Genomic DNA, 21240 nt, shown 5'->3' on the forward strand with positions numbered 1-21240 from the left:
AGGTCACAGGTGTCTCTGTTTTTCACTGGAGCCCAGCACAGTCACCCTTCCAGGACAGAAAGTCAGCCTGCTTGGATCCCAAGCAGAAAGGCCCAGAGCATCCAGGATGGGACTCACACCCTGATCCTGCAGGGTACAAAGGGTTGCAGAACTTGGGGACCAAGGCACCTGGGCCACCGCATGCGGAGGATGTCAGAGAGCCGGGATGAGGGGCAGGAGGGACCTGCAGGCCCAGTGTGGGGTCTGCCAGGGGAGGTCACTGACCCTTCTTTGGACTCTGGGGAACTTGGAGCATCCTCCTCAGTGTAGTGCTGGAAGGACCTCCTGGGAAATGGGAGTAAACACAAGGGTCTGGCGGGGCTGCCCCTCGCCAGCTTGGTTCAGTCCCTGTAGGCTTTGCAGTGGTCCTAGTTGTTCTGGGCTTGCAGTCTCCGCTACCAGGGCCACCCGGTCTCTGGCCGCACCGGCTCCCCGCAGCCTTAGCCGCACCCCCACCCCCACCCCCACCCCGGCCGGCCGGGTGACTCACTGTCCTGGGACAGCCCATAGGCAGCGCGTCCTTCTCCGGGAACTCGTGCATCAGGCGGGAAGCCCCTGCCTCCCTCCTTCCTTAATCTCCTCCCCACCACCCACTGTTTTCTGGGTTCAGAGCAGGGGTACCTGCACCCCTGACTCGGCCTAGCTCCGCGCGCCCCCTTGTGCCAGCCGAGCGCCCCGAAGACTCCGGGCCCCAGTGCGCGCGCCAATCCAACTAGTGCAGCGGCCGCCAGAGTTCTCTGTGGTCCCTCCCTCCCTCCCTCCCTCCTGGGGAACATGTCGCGGCTCAGCTGGGGATACGCCGAGCACAATGGTGAGTGCCCAGGGGACGGACAGACTTGGGGAGACAAGGGATGGGGGGGTGTCCAGGGACGGTCCCGCCGCGCCCTCGGACGCCTGGACTCCTGGGACCCCGCCCTGGGGCTGTCGGGTACTACTTGGGGGCCGCCCTTGGGGCCAGGGTGCCCGGGACCCCAGACTTCATGTCTGGCCTGCACTGCCCTTGGGAAGCCGGGGGAGGGGCGGACTTGCCCTGCTGACAGTGCTGGTCAGTTAAAGGCAGTCCCAGGACACGGGAATGCGGGAGGACAACCTCCCTCTGTCTGGTAAGTTCGCTATTCACGCCGGGGAAGAAATCGTGGAACACGCACGAACACAAGTTTGAGACATGTGGATAACTTGAATCGCAGCTCTGAAAATGCAGGTTTTCCAGTGACGGTGACACGTGCCACCGCCCCGCGCCCCTGCCTGGCCCCACCCGGCTGAGGTTCTTTCTGGAAGGTGAAGTCGATTCCGGCTGCCCTCCAGCCTGACCCGCTGCTCCCGCAGGCACCCCCGACACCCAGGGTGCCCAAGGACTACCGAAATGAGAGCTCGTGGGCAGAGCCAGTTACTGGTGGGTGCTGCAGAAATGCCGCCCAAACTTCTCCTCTCTCTGTCCTCACCATCAGAGTAAACCCATCTTATTTTCCACCGTGAACTGAACTCATTCTTGCAAATACTGAGTATCTGAACCAATTGCAAAGAGACACCAAGAAAGCCTTATAGTGAGTCAGCATCAAAATTATGCCAATGAATAATAATTATTATTATTGGACTAACATATATTATTGAACAGTACTGGATGGTCGAATTTTATAGAAACCTTACTTTCACAAAGCAATAGTTTTCACTTCTAACTGTAGCCTTTTGAAGCTGTGATCAATTTGCCAGTTTGAAAAAATGGTAGCAAGTCAAGTTTAGGACTTTAAAAATGAAAGGGGTATGTTGGGTGGATTTCTTCCTGGTGGAGGCTATAATTATAAACTTATATTTTGCTAATTTCCCATTTTTGTTTAGCAAAAACCCACAAAATCTGTTTCATTTCATTTCCTTCTCTGCTGGAAAAATTTTATTTTTGTTGATGAATAGTTATTGTGTGCCCTAACTATGCTTAGGGAGAATGATGTTTTCGACCAGTGAGTTTTGATTACTCTATAATATATGAGAAAACACTGAAGCTGTCTTCAGAAATTTTTAAATCCTTCTTAGGCAAGCCATTAGCAAGGAGTGATTTCCTAGTTCTCTAAGAGTGAGGGAGGGGCGTACCTGCCCTGCTTCAGACACAGCACTCTGGGGAGACACCTGTAAGTGGATCACCTGTGGCAGGGCCCCCTGGGAGTGGTGTGTGGCTGGTAGACTGGCCAAGGCTGTGAATGAGGCGGCTGGTTGGGGGGCAGGGGTTGGGGGGCAGGGGGCACCTTCACAAATGGCTTAGAACTTCTTCCTAACCTTTCACCCTTCCACAGTTTTATTGGCTCAGTTTAGAAAGCGTGACAGTCACCAAGAACTTAGTGTCCGTATGCATATTCAGAATCAGTGGAAGGAACACCACTGCTCTCCATAGCACAGTGCTTAAATGGGGGGGGGGGGGGGGTTCTTAAGAGGCAGGAAAATGAACCCACCCTAGTAGTTAATATTTAATATTGAGTCTTTCAAAATGGTCTGGTTATAAGAACTGGGAGCAGGAGAGTAAGCATGAGAAGGAAGGAAGTCAGCAGCATGTCGAAACACACCCTTGCCTATCAGGAGCCTGATCTCTCCAGGTTCAGTCAGGCCTGGTGGCCCTGAAATAGAAAACAAGGACTAGATTGTGAGAGCACCAGAAAGGTAAGTGACAGGACCTAATAAATAAGGAAATGAAGTGCTTTTTCTATAATAAGTTGTAAGTAAGGACTTCTTTTTTACAGTGTAACTTTTTTTTTAATCCTCACTCGAGGACATTTTTGCATTTATTTTCAGACAGAGCAGGAGGGAGAGAGGGAGGAAGAGAGAGAAAAACATCGATGTGGTTGTCACCCACACGACCCCAACCGGGGCCTGGGGACAAACTGCAACCGAGGTACATGCCCTTAGCGGGAACCGAACCCAGGACTTTCTGGTCTGCGGGCTGATGCCTCAACCACTAAGCCAAACCAGCCAGGGCTACAGTGTAACAGTTTTATATTTAGAGTGAACCAGGTGGACTCAGGTTAGATGATCCCAGTGTTGTCGGCAACCTCTGAAGCATCAGTGTCAGGGGCCAGCAGAGCCTGTGCCTTCCTCTCTCCATCAGGCCTGAGCAGGGTGCTGACCTTGGCCACGTCAATGTCATAGAGCTTCTTCACGGCCCGTTTGATCTGGTGCTTGCTGGCCTGCCGTCCGCAGTGAGCACAAGGGTGCCGTTGTCTTCTGTCTTCTTCGTGGCTGACTCGGTAGGCGGGGGAGCTTGGTGACAGCCCATGGTCAAGCTTGTTTCTCCTGGGCGGCTGCCCTCAAGCCACAGTGTCTTAGGCTGACGGAAGGAGGTGACGTGCGGCTGTGGACGCCCTTCAGCTCCGTTTTCACTGCCTTCACAGCCTGGCCTGGCTTCGGGAGCGGACGAAGCTTCCTTCTCCGTTGTCGGCACCCTCTTTGTAAGAGGCTGTAAGCAAGGACTTCCGACGGTCAAGTTGATTAGTCCAAAGCATCAGACTCATGAGAAAACAGCTTCTGAGTTGTGTGTGAGGTGTGCATTCATGCTGTGATGTCTTCCACCTGGAGCTTATGTGAAGGAAGACACACTTTTTTTTTTTTTTTTTGTCAAAATGAGTAATCGAGCATGCGAGTTAGAGATCGAAGCTGTTCTCAGTTGTGACATACCTGCATTTCTTCAAACTCTATTCTAAATCTTATCTTTGAAAATACCTATGTTGTTAGTCACCGTACAGTTCATCGTCATGCTGTGTCATTTGTACAAGTACTTGCGTTTGGGAGAAACCAGGTCAGTGGTTGGTGAGGTGGGCGGGAAGAGCTTCCTCAGTGGTGCTGAGTTCTCAGCTGGTGGCGGCTGTGCCAGCTGCAGGAACAACGGCAGCGATGACAGCGTCTGAGCCAGAAGGAATCAAGGTCTGTCTGTGGACAAGGCACCTACCTGGAGCCGCCACCTGGCCCTTGGTTTTGAGGCAGAACTCGAATCGAGACCCCCAGAGGAGCACAGAGACTACACAAGGGAACTGTGGGCTGTGGGCTCACATTAATTTACCAACTTAGGTCTGATTGAGGGACTTGATGCAGTTGGGGCTTTTTGAGTAGAGAGAGGGTCAGGGTTACCAGTGGCCCTTGCTTTGGAGTTCAAATGTAGCATTGGCGAAATAACCACAGAAGGACTTCCTGAAACGTAGAAAGAGAAATAAAATGTCGTCTGAGTCCACAGCAGGTAATCCATGATATTACATTTCCCGACATGGGGTAGCCATCGCCTTTGAATCATCCCATGTGAGAATCTGCAGATGACTGGCTGCATATTCCAGGACATTGCGTGAGGCCTGGGTGACTCCCGAAGGTACCATCGAGTGATGGAAGGGCGAAGGGGGCACTCTTAACTACGCCCTTGTGTGCTGCAGCCTTGCAGCTCCTGTCGTTCTCTCAGCCGAAAACGGGGCGAGCGCTGCAGCTGCCACCGCTCTTCTTGGAGCTGACACTGGATCTCCTCGTTCTCGGTGATGAATTGTGCCACTGTTTTTAGTTTGGCAGACCGGTACCTTTGGAAAGCACCTTATAAAACATACGTGCTCTTTTGTCTACAAGGGTTCGTTTAATTCTGAAAATGAATGAAGGCAAACCAGGACATTTCCACACCTATACTTAGAGCGTGTCAACACACAACAGGACGCGAAGGTCCTGAGGACGACGGCCGTACTTCATTAGCCCTGATCCCTCCTCATTCTCAGCACAGGGCCTCGCACTCAGTGAGGATTTGTTGTGTGAAATCACTTGTTTAGTCCTTTTTTTGGTTCTGTGTGTTCAAGGTCCTGCTCACTGGAATGAACTTTTCCCCATCGCTGATGGGGACCAGCAATCCCCGATTGAGATTAAAGCCAAAGAAGCAAAGTTTGACTCTTCCCTCCGCCCTCTTCGCATCAAATACGACGCTAGTTCTGCGAAGATCATCAGTAACAGTGGCCATTCCTTCAGCGTGGACTTCGATGACACGGAGGACAAGTCAGGTGGGCGCTGGGGGGCATGGGCTCGGACGCCTGGACGGTCCTTCTTTCCTCCCTTTCCTGCACAGTAGACACGCGCTGTCACCTTCGCAGGTGGGAACACTCAGTGCAAACCCTGGCTGTGGAGCCCGGCTAGGCCTCAAGGGGGCAGAGCTGTGCTGATCCGAGTTTACAGCCTGGATTCGGAGCAGGCTTTCCAGAGCTCGGCCAGGATCCTCGGACGTCTCCCTGTTGACATATGCCCGTGGGCGTCATGGCCTTTTTCCTGGCCAGCGAGCGGGCGTCTCCTCTCTGTCAGTGGTGGGCAGACTCCTCGAGCCCTCCGTCTGCGTTGTAGGTGTGGAAGGATCACTTGCAGTCGCTGTGGGAGGTTCTCGCCCCTCTTGTCGTTCTCAGAGGGCTCGGACAATAGCCACCTTTACTTCCCGTGGAGAAGCCCGGGTCCCAGTGCGTCTAAAGGACCTCTGACCATTCAGCCTTCCAAAGATTTTATTACACATGCTTCCCAATTTTTCCCTCGGCAGGTTTGAGGATTAGAAGGGAAGGGCACCCAGTCCACCTCCCGTTTAAAACTGGAGAAACAAACCCAGATGGAGGCACGCAGCTGAAGCCCACAGAGGCTTGGGTGCGTTTGGGGAGAGGGCATCACTTTGCAGCTGAGCAGGGACTATTCCCAGGTCTGCTGATCGAACGTGCCCACGCGGGGACAAAGGTGTCCCCAGTGCTGGCTGATGCACAGAGGTCTGGACTCACCGTCCACAGCCTGGCTGGGGAGGTTCTGCGCCGGCAGCCCACCAGCTTTCCCTTTTGTTTCTTGGTGTTTGTAGAAAACAGCACATGAACCTCTTAACATTGTTCCTTCTTATATAAGGTGGGTCATTCTTGACACATTTTGCAACTATTCCTATAATCATGTGCATGTAAACATCTAATGAGGAGGGTGATCAAGACCCAGCTCTTGTTAAGGCTGCACCTGGCCCGTCAGCTTCGCACTGTTGGTGTTCATGGAGATCCGTCCTGTTAGTGGTGGGTGGTGGGTGCCTCTGGGCCTCTGGACCCTTTAGGTCCTGCCCAGTAGAGATTCATTGGCAGGAGACACGTTAGGAAGATTTTCTTTTCTTTATTGATTTGAGAGAGAGAGGGTAAAGGAGAGAGAGAGAGAAACATGGATGAGAGGGAACATGGATTGGCCGCCTCCTGCATGCCCCCCACTGGGTATCGGGCCTACAGCCTGGGCATGTGCCCCGACCCGGAATCGAAACAGTGACCTCTTGGTGCAGGGTTGATGCTCACCCACTGAGCCACACTGGCCGGGCAGGACTATTTTCTATTAAGAAGTTTTCCTGTCCACTTACCATCTGATTCCGTTGCCAGTTTTGGGGAGCATGTCTGTGAGGCAAAGTGCTGAAGTACACTCTGCCCGAGGGGCAGCATCCGGTGGACTTTTACAGAGAGTTCCTTGTGTCCCGTGTTTCCTGCTTCTGAGCAGACAGGATCCAGCATGGACACTGTGCTCACTTCGCCTGTCTTTGCAGAAACCACAGTCACAGCAATCCCAGCTCCCGGGCCCAGCGAGCTGCGTGCTGAGGCAGGCTGAGGGCTGTGTGCGCAGGTTTCTCCTTTGCCCCAAGCACTGGGAGGGGACACGGGACTCTAAGGTCTCGGACCTGACAGCTGGGGCTTCAAGGTTAGAGTTTGTGCAAGGTCATGGGTGGTCAAGTGAGTCCGAGCCCAGGGCTTCCAAATGCTGAAGGCTCTTCTCCCAGGCTGCTCCCCAGTTCAGGGTGGACCTCCACACGTCAGGTCCTCGTCCTCGGGGCAGCGTGACCTCGAGTGACTCCCTTTTGCACTCCAGCCAGAGTCTGCCGGGACCTTCATGTGCTCCTGCAAACCCGCCTGCGGACTCTCGCCGTCTCAGATGTTTGCTTTCGCTCCCCACACACCCGAAAGCTCCATTCCTGCTGGCGCACATTCCTCGGGGACACGACACGCCGAGCAGGAGGCAGGTGTGGGTGGGGCCGCACGCGGACACACTTTTCCACTTTTCCTTGCTAACAACTCGAAATGTGTTGCCGTTCAGTCCTGCACGGGGGTCCGCTCACCGGAAGGTACAGGTTGCGACAGTTTCATCTGCACTGGGGGTCGGCCGACGACCACGGCTCGGAGCACGTGGTGGACGGAGTGCGGTACGCCGCCGAGGTAAGCCCCCACGCAGCTCCCCTCGCGCTGTCCTCTGGTGGGAGGGAAGGGGCGCGGGGGAGACTTCCTTGACTTCCCGGGTCCGAGCGGGCTGGGGAGCAGCCTGTGCTGTGACCTCATTTTGTGGTGAGTCTGTCAGCGCAGGAGCTGCAGGTGGCCCTGAGCCTGGGCGCGAGGGTGCCACGCCCGCCGCAGGAATGGGCACCTGGGGAGACGGAGCGACTGCTCTGGGAGCACCGGGAGCACAGGGCTGCGCGTACCAGTCACAGACGCTCTGCAGCCTCTGTCCCACTTCCCGAAGGGCCCGTGAGGAGGGACAGGAGAAGCCCTGGCTGTAGGCCCAGCTGTGTGCGTACTTGGTCCCGACACAGGTACGCACCAATGTCATGTCGAGTCCACGTGACAGAGGAGAGAAAGAAGGGCAGAGGCCCAAGTGGGGAGGGAGACACACTCTCCTGCTCCTTCCGTGGCTGTCCATCCACAGCCGTGGGCTGGTTTCTGTTACTCACTGAGTCGCTGGTGTGCAGAACACAGTCAAGTCTGATTTCTGTTTCGCCGGAGAGTTGCTCCTTCTCTCTCTGATTCGATTCCCTAAGAATACTCGGCTCCTTCTGACCCTCTGGCTAAAGGACGCAGCATAATGCGGGTAAAGCCTGCAGCTGGCCGTGACATGGAAGGATTAGCACAGGACGTGGCCAAAGCTACTGTGGCGAGAACAGCGTGGCCGAGAGCCGTCTGGGCAGACGGAGCATGTCCCCGTCGGGCTCCAGGTCCTTCACTTCCTCAGGGTCACTGAGCGGGGAGTTAGACCCTCCCATAGCCGCACTGTTCAGAGAAGCCAGCACACAGCAACCGACTTCCTTCTCGTTTTATTCTCCCACCACTGATGCACCTGCCGTCTGGGGCCGTGAACCCAAAGGTCATTTGCTCCCTGAGGCACTTGTCCCAGGCCAGGGGCTCCCAGAGTGGGAGCTGCTCCGTGACAGCAGGCGGAGATGCCCGGGCTGTGGCAGGCGAGGCCTCAAGTCAGTGCGGTGCCTCGGTTTATATCGTCGAGTAGTTGTCACGTTTGCTTAGTTTTGTGTGTAAACTTGGCCCGTTCGGACTCTCAGAAGCTCTGTGGGATGGAGAGCTGGCTTGTCACTTTCTGAAGCCGCTTGGGAAATGTGGCCCCCGTCTGCACACCAAGTGTAGCCCCCCGGGAGGTTGTTCTGCGTTGGCGAGCGGCCTCCCGAGAAGGACCCGGTCCTGGAATGTGCCGGAGGCGCGGAGCTGCGCCCTGCAAGGCTCCCTGTAGACCGTCCTTCTCGAAGTGGGCGGGGCTTCACTGGCATGCGGCTGAGTAGAGGGTCCTCGTCTCCTCAGGTCATTTGTCCCCGAACTCCTGCGTCCGTCCTCCATGCACCCTAAGGACATGTTGGGGTCCCACCTCATCCTCCACCTTTGCCCGGCTTACTGTGCTCGGCCCACAGGAGTGCTGGGCGGGTGGGATGGTCAGGGGATGTGTCCCTGTGGGGGAGCAGGTGTGAGCCAAGGAGCAGGCCGGGACAGCGTGGGCCCCCAGATCCACGCGTGGGGCTTGGGGTGAGAGAGCCCACACCCGGGAAGAAGAGAATGGCAGCACGACTGGAGTGTGGACGAGGGGTGGGGCTGGCAGGAGCTGGCAGGGCCATGAACTGTCCTTGAAGAGCAAGGACGCCGACTGGCTTTGAATTGGAAAGTGATCCTTTTAGTATTTAAAAAGTGTCATTCAAGCTGTTACTAGAGGAGTGATTGGGGTGAAGCAGGAGTGGATAAGGGGGTCAGTGAGGAGGCTCTAGGGGAGACCAGGTGGCCTGGTTGATAGTGTTCGAGGGTGAGGAGGGGAGGGGCAGGTGTCTTCTGTGATACCGGGATTCTGCTGGAGAGAGAAGTCTGGCTTTCCAGTGTGCGGGTGTCCCAGGTGGGCAGTAACCACACAAACAAATGGGACCCATGACAGGAGCTTTGCCACGTGGTCACATCGAGTGGCCGAGTGGTCAGCAAGGGCCCCTTGAATGACCAGAAGCCATCGAGAGAAAACCCAGAGAGAGCTTTCTGAGAAGCGGGCTCAGCGGGAGCAGCAGCCGCAGGCAGGAACGAGGTCGGCAGGTTCGCGTTGAGAGGACAGAGACGCTGGCTTCCAGGATTGGAATTAGTGAGACACGTCACAGCCACGTCCTGGAGAAGCGGTGGGGCCAGGCCGCGGGCGTCTGGGTGGGCAGGAGGTGCATCCGAGGGGGCAGGACGAGCGCGGCGGGTGGTCTGAGCAGGGGTGCCGAGCATGCTGCATGTTTTACAGAGCTCGGCGCCCCCTGTGGGCACAGGGAAGCTGGAGACAGGTCAGAAGGCCTGGAGGTGGTTTTCCTGCTACTTTGTACCTGATTTCAGGACCATCGTCACGTTGCGTCCTCTTAATAAATAAAAAGAAGTAGGAAAAAATGAAAGGAAAAAGCCATTTAGAGCTGTAACATATGAAATTTAATTTGGGGCTAAATCTGATGACTCATGATAGTCCAGACAGAAGGACAGGCTGTGAATTGTGAAGGCTTCATCTCAGGAGCTACCCAGCTGCAACCAGCAGCTGATGGATGCCCACATGTGGGGGTATCTGACTGCAGTTTATGCCATACATACATATATATGTGTGTGTGTATGTGTGTGTGTGTGTGTGTATGTGTATGTGTGTGTATATATGTGTATGTGTGTGTATATGTGTATGTGTGTATATGTGTATGTGTATATATGTGTGTGTATGTGTATGTGTATGTGTGTATATGTGTATGTGTGTATATGTGTGTATGTGTGTATGTATGTGTGTGTATATGTGTGTGTATTTTTGTGTGTATATGTGTGTGTATATACGTATATGTGTGTATATACGTATGTGTGTGTATACATGTGTGTATATATGTATATGTATGTGTATATATGTATGTGTGTGTATATATATATGAGCTTATTAACTATGTAGTTGATTGTAAAATTATGATTTAATATTAGATTTTTGGCACACTAGGTGTATTTTACATATCAATAGTATACAGTTTAAAAATACCTGTTAGCCCTAGTCGGTTTGGCTCAGCAGTTTGAGCGTTGGCCTGTGGACCAGAGAGTTCTGGGTTCAGTTCCCGTGAAGGGCATGTACCTCGGTTGCAGTTTGTCCCTGGCCCCTGTTGGGGTCGTGTGGGTGGTGACCAGTCAATGTGCCTCTCTCACATCGATGTTTCTCTCTCTCTCTTCCTCCCTCACTGCCTCCTGCCCTATCTGAAGATACATGCAAAAATGTCCTCGGGGGAGGATAAAGAAATAAAAATACCCAAGTTGAATAACACCCTTATTCAGCAGTTGTTTCCCAGTGGGGAGAACCCCATCGTTTCTGTTTTCTCCGGGGCTGTAATCACATCTTGCCACAGCTCAGATCACGGCACAGCTCAGTGCTTGTCGGGAAGCGTGGCTTTGCCCTCGGCTCACACGCAAATGCCACGGGGGAGGCCAGCTCCAGGGAAGGGGCAGCAGCCAGTGCCAGGGGTGTGTGGGGGAGGGGCGCGTGTAGACAGACCGAAGACGTGCTCTGCTGCCTGCAGGGCCCGGTCACTGCTCTTGACCCAGCGCAGGACACAGACTCCTCTCTTCACTTCCACATTTGTTTCTGACCCGTGGTGCCGTGAGCCTGCGGAGTCATCTCCCGTGTTTCTGTCTATGGGTGGTCTCCCACCAGGCGCGCGGCGTGTGGGCATCGGGCGTGAACAAGCTGCGGTCCTTCCCGCCCTCCCAGTGCAGCACCGTCCGTCCGTGAGCCGAGGGGTGTTCCTTCACCCGTGTCTAAGGGTCCTGCCTCGCCTTCTCACATGGCCTGGGCCCTGCTCCCTCCCGGCTGCACTGTCTCAGGGTGTAGAGGTCACTGCTTACGGTCACCCTTCTTCATCCAGAAAGCCTCCGTAGTCGTTGTCTGCGACGTGGAGCTACCTGGAAAGGACCGGATACAAGCATGTGTCCGAGCAGACTAGGCCCACGGACAGACCCCTGCAGGAGGGCGACGTGTGCGTGGTCCCTCGGGTCCTCCCTGGGGACAGGGTCCCTCGAAGGAGGTCCCATGGGAAGCCATCTCCCTCACAGGCCCTGTGGCTTCCGTTTCGGTCTGTCCTTCCCTCAGCAGGAACGGGACCCTCCAGGACTGGCTTCTGCCACTTGCCCGTGTGTTTAGGACACGGTGCCATGTGTGGTGGTGGGACGCCTGGCCACCGCCTGGCCACCTTTGGGTTTGTCAGAGGCCGGATGCCTGTGGGCAGAGTGGGGGAGTTAGTGAAGCTGCTTTCCAGCGTTCCGGGCCCTCCGCTCCTCCGCCCCTCGCCTTCTCCCTCTGACGCCCCTGCCTCCAGGACCAGCCTCTGCGCCCGGCTAACGCGAGGCTCTGGGCCCAGAAGGTGTGGGTGCGTGAGCACTGCGTCCAGCAGTGGCTCCTGAGGAGAATCCGCAGCTCACGCCACACAGCCTTCAGCCAGGGCCCACGACGTCCTCCCCGCAGGGTCGTCCTGGGCACCACGGACTCCCTACCCGCCTCAGCCTGGATGCGGCCACGGGCTGGGATCTGACCTCAGGCTGCCCAGTGGCCGTCCCCAGGGTGGGAGACAAGGGGCCCTTGTCACCTGGGAACAGTGGCTGAGGTGGTTTGGATGCGGGCGGGTGGCAGGGTGCTCGGGCGCCTGTGAGGGAGCAGTGGGTCGGGGGTGCGTGATGTATCATGACACACGTGCATGGCCCCAGAACCCCTGGGCATGCAGGTGCTGTGCCGTGTCCCCCCTGCAGCTCCACATGGTCCACTGGAACGCAGACAAGTACCCCAGCTTCGTGGAGGCGGCGCATGAGCCTGATGGACTGGCGGTGCTGGGGGTGTTCCTGCAGGTGAGAGCCGCCCGTCCCATCGGGACCGGCTACTCGGCTGGGTGCAGTGTCGGTCTCAGAGCGGACATTCCGCCTTGTTTTTTATTAGTTTATTGCTTTTGGGAGAGAGGGAGAGAGAGAGACTTCAATGAGAGAATGCAACATCGACTGGCCGCCCCCTGTACGCTCCCCACCGGGGGACAAAGCCCGCAGCCTGGGCATGTGCCCGACTGGGGATCGAACCGGCGACCTTTCAGTACACGGGACGACGCCCAGCCTGCTGAGCCACTCGGCCAGGGCCTACCGTTTCTAAGTAGTAAACTAGTCCTAGGTTCCATGTTTTCCCTTGAAATGGATGTCAGATTCTCTGGTTATGGTTCCTCTCAGGGCCCAGAGCTGCCCTGGGAGCTTTGTCTTCCAGCCTCTCCTGTTGCCTGTTGATCATTCTTACTGATTAGCAACAACAGTTGCCGAAGTGACAAGTGAGGCCCCGAGAAGAACGCCTTTGTCCTGGGCTCTCCATGACCGCACGGTATCAGGGCAGACGAGTCTGCCTCCCGACTCCTGAAGCACTGGTTGGACCACACTGGTTTGTTGTCCCGAATGCACCGACCATTTTCTGTTGCTGTATTTTTTGTCTTATTCACAAGTGGTCAGACAGGTATCACTGGGGCCCACCTGCGTGTGGGCGGGGCTGCTCCACGCCCACTGGGACCACATTCTTGCAGGGCAGTGCTCTCTGTCACAGCATCTGCGGGCACGGGGAAGAGGCGCCCACATCCCGAGGAATTCTGCTCAGGGTGACACGGGGCCTTGATCCGGGGCCTCGGCCAGGTTAGGCTGAGCCGCCGTCACGGTGGTCCGTGTGGCCGGTCTGGCCGGCAGGCCTGGTCTCGGAGTGCCGGTGTGATGCGAGCTCCCTGAGCCAGGTTTCTCGCTGGCTCGCCTGCGTCTAAAAGCTGCAGAGACAGCGAACCGTTGCCGCCAGTTTCGGGGTCACACTTACAGTTTTCCCAAGGAGCCTGTGACGACCTTGTTCAGATTCTGTGAGCATGATAAGGCCAAGGGGGCTGCATCCAGCAATGACAGTTTGATCTGGGCTGGCTTGGGTGTTTTCTTTTTTAAAAATAATTTAAAATCAGGACTGAAATGGAGTGGTTCAGACCTGATCTCCAGCAGTAACCACTTCTCATGAAATGTCATGTTTTCAGATTGGTGAAGTCAATCCCCAGCTGCAAAAGATTACTGACATTTTGGATTCCATCAAAGAAAAGGTAAAATTAACTCTCATTCACTGATGACTAATACAGTCCTTGTTTTCTGCTGAATTCTCTGATCTTCTTTTAAAAACAGACCCGATTCAGAGCCTGTGAGTTGCCCCCCTCGAAGCAGGGCCGGGTGTCCTTGACCCGTAGAGCAGAAGTAACGTGTCGCGTATCTCCTGAATTTACGAGGGAGCCTTCAACCTAAAATACTCTCATCAATCTATTTACGCATAACTGGTTTCTATCACAGAACTTTACAGAACAAGCCTTTGGCTGCAACACAGTTTAAACACGATTCATATGAAAACAAATCGTGTCCTTTCAAATACAGCTCAGCGATGCCCAACTTCCTCTAAAATGTCGAGATGAAAGCAGATATGAAAGAAATGCATTTTTCATTTTAAATCCTCACTGGAGGATATATTTCTATTTATCCTCAGAGAGAGAGAGAGAAACGTCGATGCAAAAGAGACACATCGACAAGTTGCTTCCCGCACGACCCGACCAGGGCCGGGACAAACCACACCCGAGGTACGTGCCCTTGGCCGGAATCGAACCCGTGACTGTTGGTCCGCTGGCTGATGCTCTAACCACTGAGCAAAACCAGCCAGGGCTGGATATTCTTTTTCAAATACAAAAGGCAGATACTAACTAATTCCGTGAATGGGTAGATCCCAGTGAAGTCCTGTTTCGTGGGGCGTGTGTTTCTGAGGTCTGTGGAAAGTTCCCCGTTGCATCTGTGGTGTTCTGTTTTCTGGCCCAGGGCAAACAGACTCGGTTCACAAACTTCGACCCCTTGTCTCTGCTCCCTCCATCCTGGGACTACTGGACGTACCCTGGGTCTCTCACAGTCCCGCCTCTTCTCGAGAGTGTCACGTGGATCATTCTGAAACAGCCTATCAGCATCAGCTCTCAACAGGTACGGCGCTGCTCCAGGTTCATCCCGGTCCGTGAAGGAAACGGGCTGTGTTTCTTTCAAACCCTCTCTGGTGTCTGCTCCCCTCGCTGGTCACACGGGTGGTTGGACCAGACGGGATTTCTGTCCCTAACTGGACCTTCTGTGATGCAGTGATTTCTTCCCCACCTGTCAGACACACGGACACACGGACACCCGGGTATGGCAGACCGTTCCATTCTGTTTCCTTTTTGGTCTGAGACACAAGGGGCTGGGATACCGATGGGACCAGGAGGCCGCTCTCAAAGGCAGAGTTCTTCTCCACCCCGGCCCTAGACTTCACCTCTCGCAGGTTTCACAGTCAGAAATCGGACAGGGAGCTCCGGACCCTCACCTGCTGACTTGGAGAAACCTGGGTGGCCTTTGGCTTTTGCTGATGGACCTTACGTGGGGCGCCTGAAGGGCTGTAAGTTAGACGTGAGGCGGCCTCTTCCCTCTCCTCCTCCTAAGTCTGTGGCCTGGGGGGGTCTTTGCCCAGAAACTCTGCGGGGGGGCCAGGAACCTGCACCCCAGTTTTCCAGCACCCCAGTGCCCCAGCGTCTGCCAGATGGACACTGTGTGTCCTGGGAGGCTGGTCTTAGTGGGCCTTGTTTTTTCTTTTTCAATTATATATGGCAAAACCTCAGCAAGGATGTGGTCTAATACTTTTGCAGCTGATGGAGCACTTCTGTTCGGAGCTGGCCCACCTGCCTAGCTGTTTATTTTTCCCCGTCAAAGCCTTTAGCAGCTCATGTCAGGGAACCTCTCCCCTGGCTGTGAGGAACACATTGACCTTGTCTTTAGGGGGAAGGACAAATAATACCAGGGGCATTCTTATGCAGAGCTTGCCTGATGAAAATTGCTGGGAATGCCTTTGCATCAGATCTAAGGTGCGTTGTGTCATGAGGATAATGACCTGTGACTGTCAGTGCCTCACTGGTGGCTTCCGTTCCCCTTCCTGTGCTGACGTGTTTACGTCCACAGTTCCTGTGAAATTCGAACAGAGAAACAGTACGTGTTAACACATCATAACGTCAAGAAAGCAATGAGAAGGGGTCGTGTTTTACCTAAGATTTCAAGGGTATCTTTATTCCTTAAAGTCGTATAGAAAGTAACTTTTAAAAAATCCACCTGTGGTTTGGAAGAGAAAGTATCAAAATATATATTAGTTCCTTAAAATGCATCAAGTTAACCCAATCGAGACAACTTTCTGCAAGTTTTGGGATTATGACTGCCTAGCTGTGAATTCACTGCTATATCGTATTTGAGGCTCAATTAATTATTGTTAATTATGAGCTCGATTTTTGTGCAGTAGAGTGTATGAAATGAGAGCTGAGTTTTAGAGTGTTAGTGTGACTAGTGATTCACTTTGAAGTGTTCGCTTAAACCCACAGCACTGGGAACACTTACAGACATTTTCTTGTTGTTCATCCTCACCCAAGGATATTGTTTCCCATTGATTTTTAAAGAGAGTGGAAGGGAGGGCGGGGAGAGGGAGAGAGAGAAACATCGATGTGAGAGAGACATTGATTGGTTGCCTCCCGCACGGCCCAACCAGAGCCAGGGATCAAACCTGCAACCCAGGTACATGCCCTCGACTGGGAATCAAACCCGAGACCCTTCAGTCCAAGGGCCAATGCTCTAATGCCAGACATTTTTATTTGCAACCATATTGAAGTCATTACCTGAGTAATAATTCAAATTATTATATTATGGCATTATAGTGATTTTAAGACTTAAGAATGTAGCAAACAATATTTTAAAAGTCCAATCCAAGTTTTAACCATGAGAAAAACATCAGACAAAGCCCATTTAAGGGACATCCTGCAAAATACCTGATCAGTACTCCTCAAAACTACCAATGACATCACAAAACAAGGGGAGCCTGGGAAATTATCATGAGCAGGAAATGGAGATGTAACTAAGTGTAGCACTGTTTCCTGGTGGGATCCCAGAGCAGAGAAGACTCTAGATAGAAACAAAGGAGATCTGGGTAGAGGATGGACTGCAGTTAAGGATGACATGAGTATTGGTGCATTAACTGTGAAAATGTACCGACGTAAGACGACAATCGTAGGAGAAGCTGCGTGTGGGGCAGACAACAACCCTGCGTACTGTCTTTGCAATAATTCCGTAAATCTAAACTGTTCTAGAATAAAAAGTTTATTAAAAAACTCAAAATACGATGCCCTGGCCAGTTTTGCTCAGTGGTTAGAGCGTCAGCTCGAGGATCAAAGAGTCTCGGGTTCGATTCCTGTCAAGGGCACGTACTTTGGTTGCAGTTCGATCCCCAGCCCTGGTCAGGGTCCTGCAGGAGGCAACCAATCAATGTGTCCCTCTCACACTGATGTTTCTCTCTCTCTCTCTCTGCCTCACACTCTATCTGAAGATAAATGGAAAAATATCCTCGGTGAGGATTTAAAACAAAAACAAAAACAAAAAACCAAAACACGAGAGGGTTGGTAAGATCCTCAGTTGCTTAGTTCTTTTACACATAGTGAAATGAAAATGTCCATTGTGTATGCCGCTGACTTAAGGATCGCTTCCTAGATGCTTTTCCCTCTCAGTGAGGACACTCTTTATTTTTGAAGTTGCGGGAGCGTTCCATTGACTTTGCGACCCCACCGTGAGTCCTCTTTGCAGCCCCGCGGCCAGTCGTGCCCACCGCCCTTTCTGCCAAGTCCCTGTTCGACCTAAAGGGCGGATCAGAGGGTTTTCGTGTTCTTTTTCTTGACTCAAGTGCATGCTCTCCCCAGAGTCACTTCCTGAGATGTGGGTTTAAGTGCCAGGCCAGGAGCAGACGCTCTGCTGTCCGGCCCGCCGCTGCCCTGGCGGCTGGCCGTCCTCGCCAAGCCCCGGCTGTGCGGCGCTATCCACATCGGCTTGCTCACCTGCCGCAACCCACCGTGCGCGCACTGCCTTTGATTCTAGGCTCTTTAAAACTTCTCCTCTTTCCTTTGTTAAGCTGTTATTTGCATACAGTCACACTCGGACCTCGGGGTGCCACAGCTCTGTCTTTGTACAACCCGGCAGTGAAGCGGACCCTGCATCGCGGAGGCCAGAGGCCGACCCTGGCCCCGGACGGCCTCGGCCCTCTGCACGCCATTCACCCACGGCCTCGGGACACACTGGCTCTGTCACTAGGCTTTGTTCAAGTGGAATTACACAGACATACACTTATGTTTGGTCTCTTGCTCAGCATAATGTTTTAAAGAGGCACCCCCCCCCCCTTTTTTCTTCATTAATTTAGAGAGAGAGGAAGGGAGAGGGAGAGAGAGATGGAAACATCGATGAGAGAGAACTTCGATTGGCTGCCTCCTGCACGCCCCCCTCTGGGGATCAGGCCCACAACCTGGGCATGTGCCCTGACTGGGAATTAAACCGCCGACCTCCCAGTGCATGGTTGACGCTCAACCACTGAGGCACACCGGCCAGGCGAGAGGCATCCCTTTTATTTATTTTAGTTACTGAGTAATATTCTGTGGTATGGATATATCACTATTTTTTTAAATCTCTTTACCCATGGGCTGCTTCTCGTTTGGAGATGCTATGAATGTAGCTATCCATACCTGGATGCTCGGAACTCGGAATAATTGACGTATACACTTTTCTGCGGACAAGTTTTTGTGCCTCGTGGAAATGCCTAAGACTGCATTTCGAGGTCGAGGGGTAAACTCTTGTTTAGTTTTATAAGGAACTGCCATGTTGCTTCCAAAGGGCTAACCTATTCTCAGCAATAACGAGCTTTCCTGTTGTCCCACGTTCTCGTCAGCACTTGGTGTTGCCTGTCTTAACTTTAGCCATTCTAGTGGGTGGGTGTGATTTTTTATTTATTTTTTTATTCTTTTCTTATCCTCACCTGAGGACATTTTTCCATTTTTTGTTCAGATAGAGTGGGAGGGTGAGAGAGTAAGAGAGAGAAACATCGACGTGAAAGGGACACATCGAGTGGCTGCCTCCTGCACGACCCAACCAGGGCCGGGGACAAACCACAACCGAGGCACATGCCCTTAGCGGGAACTGCACTCAGGTCTCCCTGAACTGCAGGCCGATGCTCTAACCGCTGAGCAAAACCAGCCAGGGCTGGGTGGGCGTGATTTTGATATGCATTGATCTGAGCAGTGATGTTGAGCATTTTTTCCTATGCTTACTGGCTATGCATGTATCTTCTGTGAAGTATCTGTTTACATCATTTGCCCATTTTAAAGTTGGGTTGTGTCTTACTATTGAGTTGCAGGAATTGTTTGTATAATCTAGATAAAAGTGCTCTTCCAATACTTGTTTCTGTAAAAGTTTTCTCCCAGTCTGTGTTTGTTTTTTGTTTTGTTTTTTTTTCACTCGGTCTTTGGAGAAGAAAAAGTTCTTGATTTTAACCAACTCCATTTTATCAATTTATCTTTTATAGTTTGTGCAAAAGAAAACTGTTGAAGAAATCTTTGCCTAACTATATGCCACAAAATATTTTGTTCTGCTTTAATAGTTTTAGCTGTTACATTTAAGTTTTTGATTCCTTGTGAGTTAAATTTGACGTATGCTGCGCCTCACCCTCTCTTCGCTTCCTTCGGGTGTTCTAATCGCACGTACTCTGGGCCGCGGCGGAACCAGGGACTTGGCTCAGAAAGCCAGTGCCGGTTCCAGGGTCCCATTTTGCCTTTGAGGCGACACTCTGATTTCTGACTCTGTACTCTTTTTAATATTTTTTCTTTATTAATGTTTTGTTTTTGTGAGAGAGAAAGGGAGAGGGAGAGAGAGATAGAAACACAGATGAGAGAGAACATCGACTGACCGCCCCCTGCACGCCCCCACTGGGGACGGGCCCACAACCTGGGCGTGTGCCCTGACTGGGAATCGAACCGGCGACCTCTGGGTGCAGGACGACGCTCAGCCTCGGAGCCACACTGTCTGGGCTGGCTCTGTGCTCGTTTAACCTCCCCCCACATGCTCCTTCCTCTCGAGACTTGGCCCGGTCGAACGAAGAACGCCAGCGCGTTTGCGGGCGTGAGCGTCCAGCAGAAGAGCTGCTTTGCCCGCGTGACCCGCAGCGTCCCGTTCCTGGCAGGGGAGGGTCTGTGTTTCTCAGCTGTCCAGGCGGGCAGCTGGCCGCCCCGGACACCGTGCACCTGACGCTGTCTCCCTCCCCCGCAGCTGGCCGCCTTCCGCTCGCTCCTGTGCACCGCGCAGGGCCAGCCGGCCGCCTTCCTGCTGAGCAACCACCGCCCGCCGCAGCCTCTGAAGGGCCGCCAAGTGCGGGCCTCGTTCCACTGACAGCTGAACCTGGACCACCCCGATGTGCCCTCGGAGAGATGACAGCACCACCAGGACACAAAGTCCCTCCTGACGCTCCTCCCTAGGCTTCTGGTCTGCGGTACCGGGTACCGGGTACCGTCCGCCCAGCAGCACCAGGAACCTCTGCTCCCGGCCATCGGACTGCTGTCCAGGTGTGGTGCCCGGTCTCCGAGCAGGAAGCACTGGGCCACACGTGTGAACACCCATGGGATGTGCCCCTCCCCCGTGCGGAGACGGCCGGCCATCCCCAGCTCAGCCCGCCTCCAACTCCTCCCCCGCTGTGGAGACCGCACCAGTCAGCTGGCCAGGGCGTGGGCGAGAAGTTCGATTCTAGACCTTTTTCTAAAGCGGTCATTCTGCTCAACGTCTTGCTAGTATTCCAGTTCACAGAGTTGGCAGTTTCCAGTTCTGCAGTGGAGGTTGGTTTTAGGTTGCTGATGCTTTTGATGAATGGCCAGGAGGAGGGCTGGTGGTGGCGGCCCAGAAACAACCCACACAGATTGGGTGACAGTCCTCGGATAGAAGACTTCAGACTCCTGTGAGTGGTACTGTACATCACACGCACTGATGGCATCAGTGAACTGGCTAGTGGTCAGTCAGATGTGTGCCGGTCAACTTGCCCATTACGGTCCTTTGACGCGAACAGCTCAGGAGGCACCGTGCCAGGGCTTGGTGAAGCTGGGCCCACTTCTCCCTGCATTTTGGCAACAGAGCAGGGACAGTCCTGTGCTGCTCCTTCTGTCAATGGGTGGAAAAAGTCACCTGAGTCTCAGATAAATGTACAAGCTGTCCATGAACCCCCATTTCCAGGGCACAGCCACCTCTCCTTAACCTTGTCCCTAAGTAATCTTGTCAGGTGGCTCTTGATATTCACTCGAACCTATTACTCTGGTGTGTTTGTATTTGTGTTTGGTGAAGGGGGATGGGTTGGGGGTCCTTTGCTGTTTCTGGTACAAGGAGAGACACTATGCATTAAAGAATCAACTATCCCCTTCTCAGAGAAGGTTGCCCGAGTCTCCTCGAGTCCGACGGTTTGTTCAGGGCCCCTGTGTTCCTCTGGGTGTAGATGTCGTAGTTGAAATGACTCTGGGGGGTCTTCATGGGGTAACTGGGTGTCAGAGCTGGGTGATAATTATTTCCGTGGTGGCAGGAGACGGGCTCCTGGGCCTCGGGCTCACAGCTGGTCAGTGTGGTCCCCCAGGACCCAGCTTGGGGCCTGGCAGGAGGTTCATGCTTAGTAAATAGCTACTGAATCAAATCTTTAACAAGTTTTATTACATCTTTAGCAACTATCTTGCTGCTGAGGATCAAATGCACCTGAAGTTAATGTAACAAGTAAAATGTAAGTTATCTCTGGCAAGTGGTTTCTTCTTGAAGGAACATGATTAACTCCACCTGGGGTAGACATTCTAATGGTGTCAAGAACACCCATGGGAAGGCAATTCCTGAGTTTGGAAAGACACGTTGTGAGATACCTTAGCCCGAAAAAGGAGTGTGTTTCACACTCGGAGGACAGTTGCTGTACCTGGGGGGCATGTAGGGTGGGGATTCTGACTGCCAGGTGAAGGGGTCTCCTTGGTAACACGTGGCTTCCGCAACAGTACTGGTTCGTTCC

The 21240-nt window shown here is 53.4% G+C and overlaps 1 protein-coding gene across 2 annotated transcripts; it reads left to right on the forward strand.

The window, feature by feature from the left end:
• Positions 1-805: 805 nt before the first annotated feature.
• LOC118631817 (carbonic anhydrase 13) lies at positions 806-20977 on the forward strand. 2 transcript variants are annotated; one of them, XM_036264441.1, is made up of 7 exons: positions 806-850; positions 4845-5042; positions 7120-7238; positions 12066-12161; positions 13352-13414; positions 14169-14324; positions 19485-20977. In XM_036264441.1, exons 1-7 carry the CDS (start codon positions 814-816, stop codon positions 19602-19604), a joined length of 789 nt encoding a protein of 262 aa, XP_036120334.1. In that variant the 5' UTR covers positions 806-813; the 3' UTR covers positions 19605-20977. The 2 variants fall into 2 exon arrangements, with proteins under 2 accessions (XP_036120334.1, XP_036120333.1); XM_036264440.1 differs by lacking the exon at positions 19485-20977 and having other exon boundaries at positions 14169-14481.
• Positions 20978-21240: the final 263 nt, after the last annotated feature.

This window comes from Molossus molossus, unplaced genomic scaffold, assembly GCF_014108415.1.
Source record: "Molossus molossus isolate mMolMol1 unplaced genomic scaffold, mMolMol1.p scaffold_m16_p_16, whole genome shotgun sequence".
Taxonomy (NCBI): Eukaryota; Metazoa; Chordata; class Mammalia; order Chiroptera; family Molossidae; genus Molossus; species Molossus molossus.